At 41.7% G+C, this 16,168-nt stretch overlaps 1 protein-coding gene across 4 annotated transcripts in view; it reads right to left on the bottom strand.

The window, feature by feature from the left end:
- Nucleotides 1-16,168, bottom strand: part of LOC139049498 (tRNA pseudouridine(38/39) synthase) — a 31,477-nt gene that overhangs the window by 8,311 nt on the left and 6,998 nt on the right. For 2 of the 4 annotated variants that reach the window (XM_070525011.1, XM_070525013.1), the window contains exons 4-11: nucleotides 14,930-15,014; nucleotides 11,958-12,063; nucleotides 10,995-11,055; nucleotides 7,472-7,647; nucleotides 6,239-6,401; nucleotides 5,521-5,584; nucleotides 2,887-3,004; nucleotides 1,644-1,759 (exon numbers count right to left, since the gene is read on the bottom strand). In XM_070525011.1, coding sequence (XP_070381112.1) covers nucleotides 1,644-1,759; nucleotides 2,887-3,004; nucleotides 5,521-5,584; nucleotides 6,239-6,401; nucleotides 7,472-7,647; nucleotides 10,995-11,055; nucleotides 11,958-12,063; nucleotides 14,930-15,014 — 889 coding nt within the window. Of the gene's footprint in view, nucleotides 1-89; nucleotides 188-1,643; nucleotides 1,760-2,886; nucleotides 3,005-5,520; nucleotides 5,585-6,238; nucleotides 6,402-7,471; nucleotides 7,648-10,994; nucleotides 11,056-11,957; nucleotides 12,064-14,929; nucleotides 15,015-16,168 lie in introns of those variants that run through there. The other 2 variants (XM_070525014.1, XM_070525012.1) reach the window with 2 other exon arrangements.

The following is a 16,168-nucleotide window of genomic DNA, read 5'->3' as shown; positions in this document are numbered from 1 at the left end:
GGGTTTGAAGAAAATTTGTTGCAGGGCCCCTTGAAGGCTGGGCGAATGAATGCATGACAACGACAAGGAGTGTGGCCTTTGAAGCACAGTTCATTGTACGCACAGTTTTATTCTACCATGTCTTCTTGGTCATCGGTGCAAATTTTCCGCCGCTTGGCATGTGACGCCATGCGTTCTTCCAGGCTCCCTGAAAAAGCAAATGTAAGCTTGAGCCTTCCTACAGGTGCTCCATGGCGGCAATATGTACGGGGCGTGCCAATATGAAAAACGACATTCAAGCAAAGAATTGCTGAATTCTAGCTTTGCTCACTAGTGCTTGCTCTGTATACAATATTTACCCAGATTCCAACTGGTTCAAAGTAAGGAAGTTGTGTGCGTCTGAACCTAATGCATGCCAGATTGTTAAAGGGCACGCTTGGGTAAGAACAAACCTCAACAATTCTCACCACATTGTTTACACAAGATAGAAAAATGTGTCTGATGAAAGAAATCCACCTTGGTTTTATGAAATACCAAGTAGCTTTCCTGTAAAAATGTTTGCAAATCTGAACAAAGCAACTTTTCAGCTGCAATGACATACCAAGCTTCACTGCAGGAATGCCCAACGTCAATTTTGCATAAGTAAAAAATTTAATTTTTTTATTTAAGGGGTAGAGGTATGTTTGTTCCTATCAATGCGAGTCGCTATCTTTCTATCAGCACAATAATCTCAAAGACACATTCTGGGTAGCCGCCAGTACCTTTAAACCTAGGGGTAAATGACAGTGCCAGTGAAGTCCACATAATTTCACAGCTCCAAAAAACAAGATGTACAAAAATTCAGGTGGCTAATGTATTTGACATTTTTGCTACGAGAACACCTATCTTAAGCCACATGCAAAAGAAATTGCTTTGCTATGCTGAATACGACATAACCACAGCACTAAGGACATCCCAGGATATGTAATGGCCTAAGAATGTGAATATGTTTGAGTACTGGGTCTGACCACGGGCTAACGTCAAAGAGACACGCAACTCACCATGGAACTACGCGTGCAAAGCTTCCATAGTGAGCCATACTTGGCTCCTTTCCCTTCACCCACTTCCCCAAACAAGCTGCAGTAAGATACGAGATCGGGCTAGTTGGTGCTTCATCTTGTTAAAAGGACGGCAAAAAGTGGGAAGAAGACGAGCGCTTTCCCCATATAAGGCCTAGAGCAATCATTTAAACAAATCATTGTCTCTCTCGGATCCTGCACTTTCTTTATGGCAGGAGAAGCTTCACTGACATAAAGCATGGCCAATCAAATTTTGTATTTTGTTATATCCAGTAATTCGTTATATCAGTATTTGTTATATCGAGGTTTGAGCGTGCATATCTCAAAATGAAAAATAACATAGGAATAAGTAAGAAGAGCAGCACAGATCAAATACCAAAGGAAATGTATGATCTGCTATCACCAATACCACTTGCCGCACTCCCCCGAAAACAAATGCCTTCAGGAAAGGGCCATTTCTCCCACAGTAAGTAAAGAATATAAAATGTTGCCCGACAGAGAGGCCTGTGATGCCTAAAAGCTTGAGAATTGCCATTCTAGTGCAATGTGGCACGACAGCATGATGCCTTGACACAAAGTGGCATGGAAAGAAAAACGACAACACACCGCATAATGGCCTTTCAAGCAGTGGCTTGTGGCTTCGTGCGATGCGGGGCAGCAGGCAGCGGGGCTGGCTCCGAACGTCTGGCAGAGTGCTCAGCATGCTCTCCAACAGTGCACTCCTGCACAACAGTGTAGCCACCATTTCAGTGAGAGCACGGCGATTCATGGCAACATGCAAGCAACTTCAATCCCATCTTTCGTTCTTGTGTATTTTCTGGCTCATCAACACTCTGCTGGCGGTAAGGCTGACACTTACAAATATTCCGGAGATGTTACTGTATTTACTCAACTGTAATGTGCCCTCGATTGTAACATGCACCTGTTTCGTGACCAAAAAAAAGGGGAAAAAAAATCAGCCTCGATTGTAACATGCACCCTTTTGTCGCTACCTATAAAAAAAGAAAAGTCCTTTACAGCACCGCACACCTCATTCTTTCAAACAGGAATACAACTTTCTCTCATTTGGAAAAACAAAGATTTACTCTCAATACAATAAAGTTGCAACAAATAAAAAAGTTGCAGTTTTGCCCAAAAGGCAAAGCATCGATTACGACAGCAAATTAGTAGACAGCTATACGAAAAGTAAGGATAGTAGTTTTATTGGCCATATAAACATTTAAACATTTGCTTAGTAACTAAATTAACAAGCATGGTGTCACGCGCACACAAGCAAACATGAACATGTTTCACGCAATGACCACGAAAGCTCTTCATCAAAACGCTGGAGTGAGGAAGTGCGGTAGCTGGAGTGAGCGAATTGACTGAATCGAAGAGACGGAAAGAGAGTGGTTTGGATCAGAAAGCAAATAGGTATGGCTGATATTCTAGTTGACATTAAGAGAAAGAAATGGTGCTGGGCAGGTCATGTAATGTGCAGGTTAGTTAGATAACCAACGCACCAATAGGGTTACAGAATGGGTACCAAGAGAAAGGAAGTGCTGTAGAGGAAAGCAGGAGACTAGGTGGTGCGATGAAATCAGGAAATTCGCAGGTGCTAGTTGGAATCGGTTGGTGCAGGACAGGGGTATTTGGAGATCGCAGGGAGAGGCCTTCATCCTCCACTGGACATAAGATAGGTAGGCTGATGATGATGTACATATATATGTGTGTACACACGCACATGCTTCTAAGCTCTCCCATCCCCCCTCTACCTCTACCATATGACCAGTTTCCCACATTTCACGCACATGCACTTTTTTTCCACACAGACACTCCTAAGGCGAATGCATTAATAGGATAGACCTACTTGATTCGGGTTTGCGTCCAAAGTGCCTGCAGGTGTGTGGCAACGGCCTCTGCCTCGGCAGCGCTCTGCTGCCACTCGAGTCCCTCAAACTGGCAGTCGTACAGCACCAGAGGGAGCTCTGTGCATCACACACACACACACGTGCTTTGACTGCTTCATCAATAGGCACAAGGAATTGAAGGGGTAACCGGGGTGGCCAATTCTTAGTAAGAACAACATGATATCAATAAAAGCATAGGGAGAAATTTAAGTTCTTGTTGTTATTGAACGGTAAAACTGATAATGAGTGAAAGTTACATTTGCAATAGACTTCATGTTCTTGATTAAAAAAAAAAAGTGATGCAGCAGAATGAGAAAAGACAACTTGTAAAAAATTGTATAGTAGCCACGTCATGCTGTAAAGCTGCCCTCAGCAAGCTGTATGTGCACAAGACGAGCATCAGCTTCAGTAGGCAGGTCACATGTTTATTAGAAGTTCGTTTTCATCTTGTTGCCATAGCCTTTGTTTTCAAACACATGAAAAGGTACATCGTGTCTTCTGGTCCACACATGGTCGTATAAAGCATTAAGATAAAAAGAGAGTTGTTAGTGCATGTAACATATGCTCTCTGTCACATAGACTTAAGCTGGGAGTTGGTACAGGGCCAACATTGTGTTTAGCACTGACAATAAGTGAGGAAAGATATGTGTCGCCATGCAAAGAAAGGTCAGTTGAACTGCAAAAAGACAAGTGGTAGTAGTTTATAAAGTTTCTTTTACCCGCAGTTGGCTTTTATGGGGCACAAACAGGGCATTAAACTTAGTGCAGATTAACTCAGCATAAACATTCCTTGACCGGTGGATCACTGTCTAACCTTTCGTCTACTCCTAAATTCGCAGACGATATAGAATTTTGTTGAGGCATAAGAAGTGTGCTTTGTGGTCAAGGCACAACAAATCATTAATAGTGGTAGCATGTGCGTAAGTCAGCCCTCAATTATCTTGCATAAGGAGGAATTGTCATGCCTAAGAAGGAGGGAAGAGAGGGGGAAAAAAGGGAGGTTAGCCAGTGTATAGCCCAGCTGGCTACCCTGTGCTAGGGTAAGGGGTTAAAGAAAATTAAGCAAGTAAGGAAGGTTAATGGTTACTGGGCTTACCTGCTGTCATGCCTAAACAGTTATCTTTCACAAGTGCCTGCACATGTTCACGACTGATGGAGCGGCGCTGCATTCCCTTAAGCATGTACTTCCTTCTTTTCCGCCAGTGTGCAACACTTCAGTTGACAGTTGGCATTTGTGTTGTTTTGTTTGTTCTTAATTGCGTCCATTTCGCATGCCTGCCTTTCAGTAACATTGTTCGTAATGTAACATAAGTAACATAATGCTGGGGGGCACAAGGGTTGGGCTAGTTGGTTTACATTCAGTGTGACGAAGCAGCGCACGTGACAGGACGGGTGAAATAGACCAGACAACAAGGCAAGACATTTTTTTGTCATTTTCAGCCATCCCATTGCCTTCACAATTTTGCCGTGCTGTGAGGAAGCTATGGCATCCACAACCCCTCTTCCCCTTTTTTTCCCTCTCCCTACATCATAACTTCTGGATGCAAATACTGCATTCAGAAAGCAGGACAAGAGACAATAAAGAACATGATACCTTTGAAATTATTCAGTGCACAATAATAGTACGATAGACTTCTGTTCTCGGCTCTGATTAATTCATTTTCTTAGTTCGTTTGAATCTCACTAGTTTGATGTTTCGTTATTTCTATCCTCAAATTGGCCTCCACCTGATAATTTGAACCTGACCAGTCAGCATGCATGTCCCTGACCTCTATGGCGACCTCAATAGTGACCCTTTTAGTGTCAGTATGCATCTCAGCGGAGCTTAATGGAAAATAAATTTACATGCACACACATAGGAAAATGTACCGTTGAAAGCGCCTATATTTGGCCTGCCCTAGGAAGATTTTCAAGCAATAACAGCAGCTCATAATGTCTGATTATGATAGGTGTTTACCTCGTTTCTAATGCACTTTTTTTTTCCTCGAGAAAATTGCATAGAAAATTGCTTGCTTAGTGCAATCAAATATGAAACCAAAATGCGTTCGCAGCATTTATATGCTTTACCGCATAACATGGCTGTAATGCGGCAAAGGCGAGTTTAAAACCGTGTGGCAAAGTTGACTTGAGAAAATCGGCTGCCATTGTGCAACACATATTAGCCCTTGCTCATTTTCTTAACTAAAAAAATTGGGTGCAAATTATATTTCTGGTTGGTTTAGGACCTTTATTGCCATTTCAATGTTAGCTTTCTACTTAGGACACACGGACAGTGGTCGCGCATTTGATTTTGGGGCATGTTAGAATCTGGCAAATATGCTACAATCAGTGGTGTGTTCTGGCATTTTTTTCTGCATCTTATTTAATTCAACCAACCGAATAATAGTTCAATCAATTTTTTCAGTCCTGTAGGGGTCAATTTAATGGAAGGCGACTGTATTGGTTACATAATTTTCCACTAACTTTTCTAGTTTTCCACAAAATTATTCATGTACTAGGCTACGTTGGGCTTGTGGATGACTATACTGAGCCCACTTCAAGCAGTGCTTCCTGTAAGACCGCAAGTAAGGAAGGCTTATGGTTACTGGGCTCACCTGCTGCCATGGCATACTGTGGCTTGCGAGGGTTTTTGGCAACATCCAACAGCTCAGATATGACCTATGGGTAAAACAAATGCTCCAGCTGAAAACACTGGAAACTTCAAATACTTGGCTCTCCATAGACAAAGTACTGCTGTGTTCATAATATGTGGAAGGTCTTATCAAAATTTTAAAAAGTCAATTTTTCATGCCAAAACCGAAGGTCTTGTCAAGCAGTTCAACTAAAATACTGCTTTATTGCTTTATATATTCTAATTTACATTTGTCCCAAACTTACATCATGGGCTATGGCACATCCCATACATAAGTTCAAGATTAATTTTGTATATTTTAGCCGGTACATTAGGGCACATCATGAATGAAGTTGTTGCTGAGCATACTAACTGCCAGTTAAGCAGGACCTAATGTTCTTATGGTATAGGCCATTATTGGGAGTGGACTATCTCTTCACCTTCATCCCCCATACACCTTTTCTTCATGATACCCTTGAGCCATGAGAGTGTGTGAGTTGCTGTTTATGTTTTCAGCTGTTTATGCAGTGTACATAGCTCTAACATACTGCAGACATGATCATCACCAAGTGACCTATGCTACACCATGCTCATTTGCTTGTTATGCCCAAACATGGTGAGGGGTCCTTTAAGTTACGCCTGAAGGATCGTTAACCTAGAGGAAGCATCAACTAGGCTCAATATGGGCACTGCGTGCTCACCTGTGGCTCTTCAAGCCGCTGACCAACGAGCAGCAGCACAGCCACGATGCATCGCACCTGGTGCCAGAGGAAGGCCTGGCCCACTATCTCCAGGCACAGCAGGTCATAGCCGTCTTCTGTGAAGCCGTCCCCGTGTGATGCGGCAGTGCATGAGCCATCCTCACTGCAAGAATAGGACATTGGCACATTCACGAGACAAAAAAAAAAAAAAAGTGTGGTACACCAGCACAGTTTCGCCATGAACAGAGGCTAAGCACGAAGACTGGGGTGGCAGCGCGACAAGCATGAACAGAAAAGAACAGAACAGAATGGTTGATCTGCGCACCAGGCCCAACTTAAAAGCCTTTTCATTTGCTCCCACATGCATGAAATACTAAACCAAAATACAAACACCAACAACAGAAGAAACCCAGGTGGAGTGTGGCAGTCATGTTGTTACTTGTGAGCTGTGCTTCTTAAGCAGAAGAGACAGAAGCTAGGTGGTGATAGCTGACATCAGCTGGACATGTGCTGAGACGGAGACAGTAAGCTGACTATCATTCTCCTCTGCGAAGAGTCCATTTTTCTTCACTGAACATTTTCTTCTGTTCAAACGGGCTGCGACAATATCATTCAAGCTGACAAGCAAAATCACTTTATATCAAAGTACTGCTATTTATTGGTGATGGGAACAGATGGCATGCTGACCCACCTAGCTCACAACAACAGAATGTATTTTGCTCTCCGACATTCATTGTGCTGTTTCTGTGCACTGTGATAAAACACATGCCTGGTATGCACATGCTGGAAAGGTGAAGTTGTCAGCATGTAAGTGTGTGACTGTGTGTCTTCCCTTCATCCGTGCTCTTTGTGCTGGTTTGTTGGTGTCGATTAATTACTAATTAGCACACTTCTATCCTGGTCATCCATGGGGGAAGTCACTGACAAATTACTTTTACGTTTCAACAATGAAACTAACCCCACAGTCATTTGGAGCACCTCACCCCAACTATATCCCCCAAAAGAAGAGATTCCGTGCAGAGTATTACTGCAGATGGCTCTCAGTAGGAGTACAGCTGTGCACTTGTACTCCATGTGCCATTCAACAGCTATTAGACTTGCCAACTTAAACCATGTGAAAATATGATCTTGCCATGAAACTTGAGTGAATTTGAGCAGTGTTAAGCATGAAATCTTTCAGTGCTATTGGAATCAAAGCACAGGTCACTGTGCAGTCACTCTGGGCTGCCTTACCCAGCTGGCGAGACAGTTGGCGAGGCAGTGGGTAATGGCCTTGGCGGTGGCCACCGGAAGATTCTGGTATGGAGGATGCGGCGCATGTAGTTAGTTACACCATTGGCCACGTCCATCTTGCATAGGTTCCGGAAGTCATGCTCGCCTACTAAGAGTGCTGCCGCCTCTTGCATCCTCTGCACACAAGCACACGCGCGGGCGCACACTTTCAATAGGTGACACTTCATCTTCTCACTGATCTATGCAGATTTGTTGTGTGCATTGATAGCCAGCCTAGCAGAAGAAGCTAGTTCACATTCGTCATTCTGTTACTATCAGCCCCGAATGAAGCATGAGCGAGAAATTATGGAATAGAATGCTTTTTGCGAGCAATAAGTCAGGAAGTGTGACCTTGTACTGTATTGCTATGTGTGCAGTGCCTAAGATGGTGTAGGTACCCAAGTAAGTTTAAAAGACGAAATCATGTTGAAGTAACATTAAATGGTGAAAAGGGGAAAGAAAGGAATGCATTCTAGTTGGCCATAACCTTTTTTTTACATTTCATCTATCCATGGTATTACGCACCTATGCACAAAAGGAAATGCAACTTCACAGAACATAAAAAGCTTTCCACAAGAAACAAAGCAAATAATACATATTAGAGTGCTGTACATAGGAAATGAAAGAGTGCCAGAGCTGACATTTTACCAAAACCCTCTTACAAAAAACAAAAACAAAAAAACAGTGAGATGATACACAAGCATGCTGTACATCTACAATAATTGAAAAACTATTTTCAGGAAGTGCAAACTAAACAATCACAAACCAAACATACAGATGAAATGAGAGCTGGATAGTGGCATTGGATAGGACAACAAGAACTGGGTAGTTTTTTTTTTTAATCTGCTGCTAGGGCTGCAGGATAAATATATTTAAAAAAAGTTTTTGACAGACTGGTGATGAACAGTGATTAAATTGAGACATCAGGCGATGCCTAAACAAAAAAGAACTTTTGTATTTGAAGGCACTATGCAGTAAAGACGAAGTTGATTGGTCTGGCTATTTAGATTTCGCAAGGGAATGTAAGCAGAAAATGAAGACAGCTAAATATAAGTTTTCCAACATCGACATGCCCCTTTTCTTCAACACAAACCCCAAGAAATTTTGGAAAGTTTCTCCTGCAGCTGCAAAGGAACTGCCCGTTTTAACTTCAGATAATGGTTTGCCTCATGATGATGCCAATATGTTGCACCAATTCATTTTTTCGCAGTCTTCGAGGACAAACAGCCTTCAACAGTTCTTTACACATGTGAAAACACTGTGCACACCATGCCTAGCTTAGTTATAAATTCTGATGCCATTCTTAGGGCTATCAAACTTTTGACATCATTTTCAAGCTCTGAGCCAGATAAGATTACAAGTACAAAGATAGTAAACATAATTAAGCATTTCATCTTTAATACTAGCAAAAATCTGTCAGCAATAATTCGATACCAGTGTAATAACTCATGACTGGAAAGATGCTTACGTGGTGCCCATGTACAAATCATGTGATAAGGATCTAATGACTAACTACAGGTTGATATCGCTCAAATGTATGGTTTGAAATGTTCTTGCACATGTCCTATCTTCCCAAATTATGCATATTTAGTTGATAATGGAATTCCTTTTTTTTTTCTTTTTCTTTAAGTCAGCATGGTTTCAATGTGGTCAATCTTGTGAAACGCAGCTTTTTGAATTAACCAACCTCCACAATGGCTTACACAAATATCAACAAATTGACGGCCTCTTTATTGATTTAGCAAAGGTATCTGATCGTGTAGCTCATAAGCGTTTCATACATAGTCAACTCATGAGTTCAAGAATATTTATTTATTTATTTATTTATCATACATAGTCATCTTATGGGTTCAAGAATATTTATTTAACAGATGACAACCTGTAGCAATTAACAATTTTTATTCGCCCTTCCAAGCTGTTAGGTCAGGAGTCCCTCAAGGATCTGTTTTAGGAGCTACATTATTTCTTATTTTCATGAACAACATCCACGTGGGCATTACATCATTGAGATTATTTGCTGATGACTGCATCACTTATCGTCATGTGAGAGACATAAGTGACTGTAATGAATTACAGAATGGCTTAACACAAATAGAAAGCTGGTGTACTCGATGGCAGACATCAATTAGCACCATTAAAAGTAAACTCGTGCAGTTTACTATTCTCAGTAGCCTAACAGCATATCATTATAAAATTGGCGATGATGTGACTGAGCCCATAGAGTCCTTTAAATACCTAGGCATAATTTTTACCCCTCAACTATCATGGAACCTACATGTTGACTGTACTTTGACAAAAGCTTACAAGACACTTGGCTTCATCTATTGTTCCTTGTGCAAAGCTAGCAAAGACATAAAAAACTACTAACCTACATGACTACTGTATGTTCACAGCTCAACTATGCCTCAATAATCTGGAGTCCTCATCAATCTTATCTTATTAATAGATTATAGTCATTACAAAATTACTATAGTGACTGTATAATGACTATAATGCAGTGAGAAAGCCGCTTGCTTTCTCACTGCATTGTACCTGTCATATGTAAGTGTATTTGCAATTAAACGCAGCCTTGACATTATCTCACTAGAGAAGACAGGCTTAACATTTTTTCACAAAATTTATCGCAGCCCACTAACTATTCTGCAGCTTTAATTTACCTGCTAGTCGGATATTTCCTTGGATTAATCATAAAACAAAGTAGAAGCTCCTTTTTCACACACTGACTCTCTCCAAATTTCTTTCTTGCATTTGGCCATTAAGGGCGGGACAATTAACTTAAACATATTGCTGAAATTACTGACCAACACTTCAAGCCAGTCATGTGAATTTTTTTTTTTTAGCTAGTAATCTTATTATATAGAATGTATTTTGCATCACACGTTTTAAGTATTCCCCGTTGTAATGTGGTTAGTTCTGCTGGAAATGTATACATTTTTCTTTCTCTTTACATCCTTGTCTCAATTTTGTAGTTTTGCATTTCGACCTTTGTTGCTTACTCAATTTTTGCATATGTCCGAATTATTGAACTCTCCCCATATGTAATGTCCTAACGGGTCTTTAGGGCAAATTAACAAAAAAATGGAGAAAAAAAACCACACAAGACAACAACATTCATTTTATTTTGCCAAAATAAAACAGTTTTGTAAACTTTTGGAAACTGAAAGTCACTGTCATCACATTAAGCGTGCGTAACATACTTTAACTAGGCCATTTGCATTTATCTTGGTTGCATTTTGAGCCACTTCCCAACTAAAGCTCTGGACGTTGTGCTTGAGAATTATGAGCCTGAAGCTTTATGAGGTCAAAGTGGTTTAAGATTAAAGGAACATTAGACAGTACAGCAGCCAGTAGCAGCAGGAAGCTTTTAGCTGATGAGCTGGTAAAAACTTTTGCAACAGCCATAGGTGAGATGACGATCAGCTTTGAAATCAGCCATGGACATTGTGGTGCCTGCAAGATCAAAAGGTATGCAAGGAGTGCTCACCTGGACATCCAGGCTGCCTCGAGGGAAGAAATACCGGTAGGTCCGCTGGCGACAGTCGAAACTGCAAACGCAAGTGACTGCGGTCACCACCACATTGCAAGCTACTCTGGCTGGCTTGCTGTCTTTTGAGCAAAATGGTTATCTTTTAATGGGGAGTTATCACATAATTACGCTTTCAATGATTAGAAGCCACTTGAGATGACATTGTTAGAAGATGACATTGTTACATATGGCAAGAGATGGCTGGATATGGCTGGATAATCAGCCTCCAAAAGACTTGCACATCGCTAGCTGAAGTTAGTATCCATCAAGTAACACAGACTATAGGCAGACACTTAGGTTGTTAAAGTACCCTTCCAAGAGCTTTGCAACATTTGTTTAATGGCCACAGATGTCTTAGCTGCAAGGAAAACTACGACTGAAAGAGTCATACAGTTCTTTCACGATTCAAATCACACATAATAAACAACAGCTTTTGCAATTTTGGAGCCCTGGAACTATCGCCAGCTTTGAGTCAGGGGCCTGCACAGAGAGGGCACCATATTCCCCCAAATAGTACTGACTTATGTTAGGAGTGGTGGCATCAGCAAATCCTTTTTTTTTTATTAAATAAACTTGGACAAATTGTGTTTAATTTCATGCTGAAATTAATGCAATTGTTTATTAACAGAGGCTGACTACAGCTTACCAATTTAAAAACAAACATGCTGCTTCGTACTAGCTGGTGCCTGATATCATAGTGATGGCACAATCCTGTCCTAGACTTGTGTCACTCTCTCACTAGCAAAAGCTAGGTTCCCAGTTAAAGTGATACCTTCAGCAGCTTGGAACACTGATCTATCACTTGAGCTTGTCTTAACGTTTGCCCTTAGCATTTCTTTAATGCACTCGCAAACACTGCGCAAAAAAGCTCTGTTACTTAACGTGCGTAGCCTGTTTCAGGCAAAAAATGCCAGTACACACCGTGCACTGAAGGCTTGGTCGACGGGGGCCCAGGCCAGCACGCGAATTTCTGGTGGCAGGACACCGTTGAGGATCTTGACATAGTCCAGCTCCTCTGCCCGGGCTGCTGTGCAGAATGCCAGCGGTCGAGCAGCGGCCACTGCTTGCCTCCCCTAGCAATTGCCAGGCAAACAAGCTGCAGCCTCCAACCCATAATACCAACCAGAAGCCCACATCAACGCCATTTAAGACGAACATGTGCTAAATGTGCTTAGAACTAACTTGAAAAAGCGCCTGCTTAGGACAATGCTTTAATGAATGGTTATTCTGGCAATGCTTTTGGATCGTCTGCCCTTGCGTTTAACACAGAGACAACACCTTACAGTAAATCTTGTTTAATACGTTTGGGTGCAGTAAGTCACTTGCTTCGTACAGGATAAATGGCAACAACGCATTGGGGCTCTTTCTGCTTCTGGCTACCCGTGGGCTGCCAGAACCTGCCAGGCCAAATTTTTGGTCTGGCAGCTCTCTGGAAGTTCTCTGGCTAGCAGACGACAAAAAGAGTCACGAGTGCTCGGTGCTGTCTTTGTGGGGACTCTATAGATTATGTGGGCTGGCTCTTGAGGACGTTTACATCGCTCACAGAACTGGCAACGGCCACCGTCAGTTTTCATTAATTCTGGCATTACCTTCTAAAGCCCATTCCTCCTTGCGAGATTGTGCAGTATCGAAGGCAGCTAATATATTAATTTCTTTCTTTTCTTGTTTTTTTTGGTGTGTCCTATGATGATATTTGGTTCGGAAGACACATCTGGGGGGCCATAATTTCGTATCTTTAAAGGGGCCATGACACCAAATTTTTTAGCTTGAATTATGCATTGTACATCAAACCACATACCTCCCACAATAAGCTAGCAAAATTTTAGTGCATTCGATGCTATGGAAAATTCTAGTTTCTTATATTGCAGTTGAACTGTACAGCAGTCCGGCAACTCTGACAGGTGACGAAATGAAGTACATCCCATGTGGTTAATGTCCACAGGATACACATGATTTTGGTTTTGCATGTGCGTCGATTTTCTGGCTTGTTTTTTCCTCACGCATGTGACAGAATTGCAAGCACAATGTAACAAGGTGTTACATCATGTTCAATATGTAACATTTTTATTTACAGAATTGAATGCATTATAGCACTTGTTTGTAAATGTTGTATCCCCACCCCTTATGTAATACCCCTACTACGGGGTCTTTAAGGAAAGGAAATGAAACGGCGATGCCCTTTATGAGCCATTGGGTTCCATAGCTTGCAAAGCAAGAAGACTTTGGCGTGACACGCGAATGTTTTTTGGAATGTATCGGAGCACTTGACACAGTGGTGGCCCCACGCTTTTTGACATCACACAAGCTAAGTCGAAATGGCGATTGCTGTTGGTACAAGGGGCTTAGAGGCAGCGATTCAAAAACTAAAATTCTAGGTTAAAATTTACAATGAGAGTCTAACAGTTTTTGTATGTATAAGCACACTGGCCCCTCTACTCTCAGTTACAGTGATATGCTGACAATAGTTGTGTCATAGCCCCTTAAGTCATTGTTTACCTTGGCCCACATTTGTAGCACTTTAACAAAAAACTATAATTGCAGTGTCAGTAAAAATAATGGGAAGGCCGTCTGACATTGCCAGAGCAAAATATATGGCGCATGCTGCATGTCAATGTAACTGTTACAGACGACACTCTTCATCCACTGGTGAGGATAGCACCATCTTTGTCTAGCATTGCTGCAGACGGTGCATACTTCTGGATTTCAATCAAATGAGAACTGGCATAGCATGGCCAATAACTATGGGAATTATCAAGGCCGCTAACAAAAGTAATAAACAGCTGCCAAGCCAGAACCTTATTCCCACTATTGACAGCAGCTGTTCTCCAACATGGCTTTGCAATGACTTCTTTTTACGGTGCATTGCTACGACTTGTCACTATTATACATTGTTGCAATGGTAACCTTATGCACAGCTTCAAAGCCAGGCTGGGCAGCAGCTGTTAACAGCAGCACCGAAAGTCTGCTTCAATTGACATTTACAGCTGGTGCCCCACGCAGCTTTAGACAATGTGGTATATTATGGTATGATATATGATATAGTTAGTGTGCCAGTTAGTGCAAAGAAAAAGAAACGAAGTGTCAGGCAACTTCCGGAAAATTGGACCAAATACAGTTGGACTTTCATATGGAAAAAAGATCAATATAATAAATTTGTCATGTGCTTTATTTCAGTGAGAATTCTACAGCTTGTACTGAAAACCGAAAGTGCAAGTTCCGAGACAATATCAGTTACAGCTGTGGGGGCTCGGCAAAGTTACACAGCAAAGTGAATTGGTTTGCCCACAGCAGAAAATATGTATTCTGCTATCAAAAATGTCAAGCAGTCAGCAAGTTCAATTCGAAGCCGCACATTCTGTAAATGCGTGCACATTTTGGCCAACAGCTTGGTTTGGATGGTGAAGAGCCAACAAGGCAATGTGTCTATCGTGTGGGACCACACTGATCACATAGCTGCATTTGTCAATGGTGCAAAGCGCGTTTATAATCCAGCTCTATGTACCATGTATCGGGACAGTGGCCACTGACGTGCCATCAAAGTTGACAGGAGAGCTTTTGCCAACCCATCAGAGGCATCATACTTGCATTTCCTTTCCACAGACTCAATCATGACGTTTTTTTTTCTTTTTTGCCGATATTGGCATGCACATCTACCACAAATATAGAATACAATGAGACTATGTTCACGTTAGCTGCAACTTCGTTATAATGAGGTGCAACCACAAATGAAATAAAAGAGAAAGGGGAAAATGGAGGGACGGAGGAAGCCAAGCACTGCAACTACCTACTGAAGCAAAAAAAAAAAAAAAGAACAGAAAGAAAGGAAAGCTCAGTGCAGAAATATAACTCTAAAAAAATCTTCATACACCGTATATACAGTACTAAGTACAAACCTGCACTTGTGTTTGGTTGATAGCCCTCCTGGGCAAAAACCCCAATGCCTTCGGTCAGGTTGGTGCGCAGGTCAATGGAGATCACCTGCATAGGAGCGAAGCCACATGCTGTGATTACTACAATGGACTTTGTCTTGTTTATAGTATTACTCTCGAGGCTTTCTTATGCAGTATCAGCCATGCGAGCAGTTTACATTTCAAATTGTTTCTTTAAGAAATGCTTCTGGACTGTTCTAGTACAGTTATTAGTGTGCTCTCTTTCTTTCGCACCATGTTTTACGATAGAAATGTCATGCACTGGCACTCCTATTTCTTCTTACTTGAACGTATGATGTCTAGACACAGGGCAAAATTAGCATTGCATCTGTTAGTGACTACAGTTACAGTAATACTTTTTTAAACGAACCTTTCCTTTATTTTGTGAGTGGAGCTTGTACTGAATGTTTAGTTTGTCACTAAGTACACAGTTTTACAGCACCTGAAAGGAAGTAAAGTGATAGTGCCTGCACTAATAAAATATTTTACACCTTTGAGGGTTCACTATTGCCCTACAGCAATGATGAGAATAACTGTACTGCCCTGCAACAAACAGTATGGCATGCTGATACGCGCATGACATTACTGCTAGGAACGTGCCAAGCACACACAGCTTCAGAAAAAACTGCAAGCAGGGTTAACAACAATTACCATGGGACAAAATGAGACCATAAAGCTGTGCATAGAGTCAGGGTATTCTTTAAGGAAAGGCTGGCCCCCTCCCCCCCAACCCTCCTTGGCAGGTCAGCTGTAGCAGTGCGGTACCCATTCGACAAGCACTGGAGGTGATTTTATTGCCAGAAGTGCCTTGTGCAGGGCAATTTGAACTGTCCAGTTTTTCTATTAATGATTTCATCGCAATTGATAGGTTGATGTAGCATGAGCAAAAACCAGAAAGCAGGTATTGTTGTACTGCTGCATGCAGTTGCCTGAGACAGTGCATGGCGGTAACCACCCTTGTTCGACTAAGGTTCTTGGCACAGCATAATGTTTCATGAGCCACCTGAGCATAAAGCGACCTGCTCGTGAATCAGTGAAGATTCACCTTGGTTTCTTCAAATTACCAATTAATTTTAATTTGTTTGGTTGTGCATTATTAGTGCTGTGTTACACCACAGACTCGCGCATTTTGTCCAATTTTGTAGGTAACTAGGTGCGAAACCATAAGATATATTATTGAAGAGCCTGAGGTTGTCAAGGAAG

The sequence above is a fragment of the Dermacentor albipictus genome, chromosome 9 (assembly GCF_038994185.2).
Source record: "Dermacentor albipictus isolate Rhodes 1998 colony chromosome 9, USDA_Dalb.pri_finalv2, whole genome shotgun sequence".
NCBI lineage: Eukaryota > Metazoa > Arthropoda > Arachnida > Ixodida > Ixodidae > Dermacentor > Dermacentor albipictus.
Note: the sequence above shows the minus strand (reverse complement) of the source record. Positions and strands in the feature narration are given on the sequence as shown.